Source organism: Chrysochloris asiatica, unplaced genomic scaffold (genome assembly GCF_000296735.1).
Source record: "Chrysochloris asiatica unplaced genomic scaffold, ChrAsi1.0 scaffold00124, whole genome shotgun sequence".
NCBI lineage: Eukaryota > Metazoa > Chordata > Mammalia > Afrosoricida > Chrysochloridae > Chrysochloris > Chrysochloris asiatica.
The window spans coordinates 7,974,354-7,980,532 of NW_006408642.1; the positions used below are offsets into that span (position 1 = coordinate 7,974,354).

Below are 6,179 nucleotides of genomic sequence, written 5' to 3' on the forward strand. Positions count from 1 at the left end.
TGAGTGTGTGTGCCTATGTGTATATACACGTGTGTGTTGAGTCCTGGCCTCTGCCTTCCACTCTGCCTTCCTCCTCCAAACAGGTGATTGGGAGGAATAGAGAGCCCTCCCTCCCCCACCTCATTCCTGGGCCTGAACAATGCCCTCCCCAGGCCTCAAAATAGCCCCTGAGCCTAGCCAATGTCCTTTTATGGCCTTGTCCCTATTGTGCACTGTGGGGGTGGGGCTGGGGTCATGAGATGACCAGGCAGGATAAAGGGCTGGGTGCTGAAGGTTCACCTACCATCTGCGTCTCCTCTCCACGACGAGGCTCTGTGCTTACCACCCTCATGGCCCCCAAAAAGCCAGAACCCAAGAAAGATGAGGCCAAGGCAGCCGCCAAAGCAGCTCCAGCTCCAGCTCCCGCTCCAGCCCCTGTGCCTGAGCCGGAGCCCCCCAAGGAGACGGTATTTGATGCCTCTAAAATCAAGGTGGGTGTGGGAGCCCGGCTGTGGCAGGAATGGCAAGGATGGGTGAGTGGAGCTACTGCGCAGCAGGTTAGGCTGCAGAAAGCAAGCCGCTTCCATGCACAGATCAGATCAGCCCTAGAGGCTCAGGTGGGATGGTGGTTAGACATCTGGTGGAACTCCCCACAGTGCTCCAAGAGCCCAATGTACTATAGGGATGGAGTCTGGGCTAGAGTATCTTTGGGAGGAGTTCTGAAAATGAACTCTCCCTTGTCTTCCTCCCTGGACCTCTCACATCCTGGGGGGTCCCGGAGCCTCCTGCCTGGACCACTCTGCGGTCACTTAGGAACCCTCCTTGTCTCCTTGTCTGCCAGTCCTTCAGGGTGGAGTGGGGAGCATGGGGATGCAGGGCCCCTGCTCAGGCTGGGTCACACTCACCCTGTCAAGGTCACTGAGCCTCAGAGCTGGCAGAGCCCTCCTGGACCTCAGCTTGCAGTGGGGACATTGAGGCACAGGCTGGGAGGGATTAGCAAAGGTCACTCAGGTTTCAGAGCTGTGCTAGTAGCCTCGGGAGCCCTTCCCTGATTGGAAAGGCTTTCCCAGAATCTAAACTTGGAGGACAAGCCATGACAGCCACCTGTGGCATCTACATAGCAGCACGCACTGTGTCCTGCCCTTGTTCTTGGCCACCTATTGGCTGAGGCTGCCTGGCAACCCCTGAGGGGCCCAGTGAGATCCCCCTCTGCCCCCACCCACCAGAAAGACTTGTACCCCATCTACACAGACCCCATTCTGTTCATGAACCCTTCCCAGAGGCACCTACTCATATTGTTTGCACTTCAAGTTTTGGTTGCCTCAATTGCGAAATGGGATAATAAGCCTCACTCTTAGGGGGCCATTCTTGGAAGGTGCGCCCCAGAGTCAGCTCCATCTCCCCACAGTCCCTAGACCCAGGCCCCTGGAGAGGGTCTCATCATACCAGGAGCCCTTGATGCCATTTCACAGACTTGCCCTGTTAGAGGCTGGAGCAGAGTGCCTACTAAGAAGACTCTCCTGTGCCCGCAGCCCTCAGGGACTAGCAGAAGACCCACTGGGAACAGAATCTCAGCAGGCTTCCTGGTGGAGCGAGCTCCAGGAGGGACAGCCTCGTTGGGTGGCAGAGATATGGTGTCCTTTCTCACTGTTGTGCACCATACTTGTTGGTGGTGTTCTGACAGAGCAGTGGTGGGTGTGGCTCCAGTCATGCCCCCCTCCCCCCAGGGCTCCTTCCCTCCTGCGACCTTGACCTTGGGCCCGAATGATTGTAGTGATAAAAATAGACCTGGTATCTGGTGAGGAGGGGGACACCCAATCCCAGGAGGCCTCTTGGGCCTGGGGTGGCCCCCAGGTGACCTCAGCCAGTACTCAGTGGCACAGCCCTAGCCCCACGCTGTCCTGAGGTTGGGGTTGTGGTAGGCTCCAGGCACTGGGAAGTGGGGTGGTGAGATTCAGACACAGGCAGGGCTTGTTGGGTGAATGATGGTGACCAACCCAGAGGGGCCCGGAGGCTCTGTGAAGGACAGAGGCATGTAGCACATGCACACACACACACAGAGACACACAATGCACATGCAAGTACACATACACACGCACATGAACATGCAGACACACAGGCACAGACATATGCACACACATACATACAATGCACATGCAAGTACACATACACACATAGCCACATGAATGCACACGTGCACCCACACAAACAGGCACATGCACATACACACATGCACAGACAGATGCATGCACACACATACACAATGTACACACAAGTACACACACATAGGCACATGAACATGTGCACACACACATGAACAGGCACATATATACACATGCACAGACACATGAACACACACACACAGGCCGACACCCCCACACAAATCTACACATGCACACATGTATGCACACACACATGCCCTATACACACATATGCACACACACACATATGCACAGGGAACATACATGATGTGCACAATTTCCTGCATACATGCTGGTTTGCTGACAGAGCCTTCATCTTTGCTCCTCCCCCATCCCGAAGGCCTGTACGTGATCTTGATATCCAGGCCTTGTGTGGGTTGCAAGGCTGCCTGAGTTAGTTCTTGTGGCTTTAGTTACATCTTTCCAGAAACAGGGGTCTCAGGTGACTCTTGCCCTGGGCTGGGGACTTAAGACTCCTGGCCTCCTTCCTCACTCACCGTTCAGGTACTCAGCTGCAAATGTGACCCACCAAACACATGTAGATCCAAGGCCCTAAATCATGTTGGAGGGTTGGGGCAAGGTAAGGAGGCAGGAAGGCGTTAAAGTGGATGGGAGGAAACCTTGGCGTGTGGAGGCTGGGAGGCTGGAGTGGGGACAGGCTGGGACAGTTGAGGGGCTGGGGTCTGGCCACGGAGAGACTATGTGGCAGCCAGATCCCACCCTTCAAGACAGGATCTCACAGTCTTTGGGGTCTCCTTTCAGATCGAATTCACCGCAGAGCAGATTGAAGGTGAGCAGGGGTCTTGAGCCCAGGGGCCTTCAGTCTGAGGTGTGGGCGTGGGATGCTGGGCTCACTCTGGGATAGCCACAATTCACTGTCATCTCCTGGCAGAGTTCAAGGAAGCTTTCATGCTATTCGACCGCACTCCAAAGGGTGAGATGAAGATCACGTACGGGCAGTGTGGGGACGTCCTGCGGGCTCTGGGACAGAACCCCACACAGGCTGAGGTGCTCCGTGTCCTGGGGAAACCAAAGCAGGAAGGTGGGTATGCTCTGCCTGGGGTCTTCTATAGCGCTAATCCCAGGGAGACTGCCATCTGTGGTGGCACAAGCCCATCTTCTGTGTTCTTCCTGACATCCTCCCATTATCTAGATGAGGGCACATTCTCAGAGCAGCCAAACCCAACCCAACCTACTGGCATACAGTCAATTGTAACTCATAGCGACACTATATGACAGACTGGAACTGCCCTGTAGGGTGCTCCCCAGGACTGTTTTCTTTATGGAAGTAGACTCCCATATCTTTCTCCCATGGAACTGCTGGTGACTTTAAACCACCAGCCTGTTGGTTAGCAACCAAGAGCTTTAACCACCGCACCACCAAGTTTCTCTCAGAGCACAGGGCTCTGTAAACTGCGTTTTTGGCCAGATGGTACAGTGTTTGGGACTGTGCAGTGCTTTGTAAATGACAGACTGTGTGAGGGTCTAGCTTCTCATTATGAAGCATGGGGGCTAGGGGTTTCCTGTCACACTGTTCAGGGTCTGAGACTCAGGACGCTCTCTCTGCAGACCTTCAGTCCAAGATGATTGACTTCGATACCTTCCTGCCCATGCTGCAGCACATTGCCAAGAACAAGGACACTGGCACCTACGAGGACTTCGTGGAGGGGCTTCGGGTCTTTGACAAGGAGGGCAACGGCACTGTCATGGGTGCTGAACTCCGCCACGTGCTCGCCACGCTGGGTGAGGGCAGCCTCCTCCACTCCACCCCCACTCCTGCTTCTGAAGGGCAGCTGGGATCCTGGGAGAAGCACTCTGTCATTCGCTAGGCCAAGGTCTCACTGTGAAAGGAGAGAGTAACCCTTATAGTAGTTGGATGGCAGTCAACAGAAAGGTGATTTAGATAGATGCACTGGTGCAGCTCATAGAGTGGTGGGGGGATAGAAACAGCTCTGGGGCCAGGGCAGGCAGGAAGGAACCACATCCAGAGGACTAACTTGTTCTAGGATCTGATTCCAAGGCGTGGGTTGCATATCTGCCTCTTGGGTCGATGGGGAGGCTTGGGAGTAGCCTGACCCGTGATCATGTGTACTTCCCACCCAAACAACTTTCTCCTACAGCACACACTTACTGAGCATCTCTGTGTGTGTGTGATGTGTGTGCTACAGTTGGTATTCCACTGTGGGGTGGCAGCATAGCACACCAAACACAGAGGCAGGGAAACCCCTGACTTGTTTGAGAAGCAGCAGGAGGTTCCTCTGGTTCTCTCCACAACCATTCCCCAAGGTTCCCAACTCTATCCCGTGGGTCTTCCTCTGACTACTCTGAGACACTGCCTCCAGAAAGGTGAGAGCCTGACTTCAATATAAGGAAGGAACCCTGGCCTTCCTCACAGGGACAGAGGACAGTAGGCGTTGGTGGCTGTTGCCAACTGAGTTCAGGCTTGGAGGCACCACCAGAGTGATAAACCAGGCTGGGCCCCTGTTGTTTCAAGACTTGCTTCTTTTGTTTTAAACTGCCTTTCCAAGTTAACACGTTTCTACCTGCTAGCCAGTTAATAATTTTCCCTTCTCTCCCACTCCTTGTAACTATTGTAGAATATTTCTTTTAGCATGAAAACCTTTTCTTGACTTTTTATAACAGTGGCCTCATACAATATTTATCTTTTGTGATTGACTAATTTCACTCAGCATAATGTCTTCCAGGTTCATCCATGTTGTGCGGTGTTTCGCAGATTGTTAGTCGGCAGCGTTTTGTAGTATTGCATTGTGCATACATATAAAAGTTTGTTTAGCCATTCTTCTGTTGATGAACATTTGGGCCGCTCCATCCTTTTGCTATTGTGAATAGTGCTGCAGTCAGCATGGGTGTGCAGATATCTATTCGTGTCACGGCTTTTATTTTTTGAGGATACATACTAAGGAGAGGGATTGCTGGGTCATACTGTATTTCTATTTCCAACTTTTTGCAAAAGCGCCATGCTATTTTCCACAGTGGTTGTACCATCGTATGGTTCCACCAGCTGTGTGTGTGTGTGTGGGGGGGGTCCTAGTTTCTCCATATCCTCATCTGCATTTGTTGTTTTCATTCTTTTTTTTTTAATTGCTATTAATACTGCCTGTAGAGCATTAATAATTATTTTTATTTGCATCTCTAATGGCTAATGATCGTGAACATTTCTTCATATGTTTGTTGGCTGCCTGAATGTCTTCTTTGGTAAAGTGTATGTTCATGCCCTCTGCCCATTTTTTAATTGGGGTTGGGCCCCTCTTGAGTTGTCACCAATTTGCCTTGCGTTGGACCTGGGGTTGATGGCCAAGCCTTGTGGGCAATGAAGGCTGTGTCACATGAGGTGAGCCACGAAGGCTTCCACCACCATCCAGAGGGTCTCAGTGGGTCCCCCACCCCATCCCATCTCCACAAGGGACTGACTCAGTTTGCCATCCCTGCCAGGTGAGAGGCTGACAGAGGATGAAGTAGAGAAGTTGATGGCTGGACAAGAAGATTCCAACGGCTGCATCAACTATGAAGGTGGGCTCAGCAGGGGCAGGGTCTTCTGGGCAGGGGATGCATCGGACACCTAAGCCCCAACCCTGGGCTCTTCCAGGGCGATGCCCTGGCGCTCACTCTTTCCTTCTTTCCAGCCTTCGTGAAGCACATCATGGCCAGCTGAGCATCTCACCCAGGTGAGAGCCCTTGCTTCTAAACCCTCTGCTGACCTCTTCACCATCTCTGCTAATTCCAGCCCTGCTGTTCCCCTATGTTCTCCAAACCCCTCCTCTTCACCGACTCCAACCGTCAGTTGGCTGGCCCTTCCTGAGTAACATGTGGCTGCCTTTGCTCTCAGGGAGTCCAGGGGAGGCCATGCTGGGACAAGTCATCTCCCATTCATGACACGGATCCAGGAAAAGGAGGGGAGCACACTAAGAATCCTCCACAGACCCTCAGACTTCTCTGTGTGGACATTTCTCACCCTATCCACTAAGGCTACGCAACTGA

The 6,179-nt window shown here is 52.9% G+C and overlaps 1 protein-coding gene across 1 annotated transcript; it reads left to right on the top strand.

Annotated features, from left to right (window-relative positions):
* Positions 1-316: 316 nt before the first annotated feature.
* MYL3 (myosin, light chain 3, alkali; ventricular, skeletal, slow) lies at positions 317-5,867 on the top strand. Its single transcript, XM_006868807.1, has 6 exons — positions 317-470; positions 2,943-2,970; positions 3,073-3,222; positions 3,750-3,923; positions 5,634-5,711; positions 5,825-5,867. Exons 1-6 carry the CDS (start codon positions 330-332, stop codon positions 5,851-5,853), a joined length of 600 nt encoding a protein of 199 aa, XP_006868869.1. The 5' UTR covers positions 317-329; the 3' UTR covers positions 5,854-5,867.
* Positions 5,868-6,179: the final 312 nt, after the last annotated feature.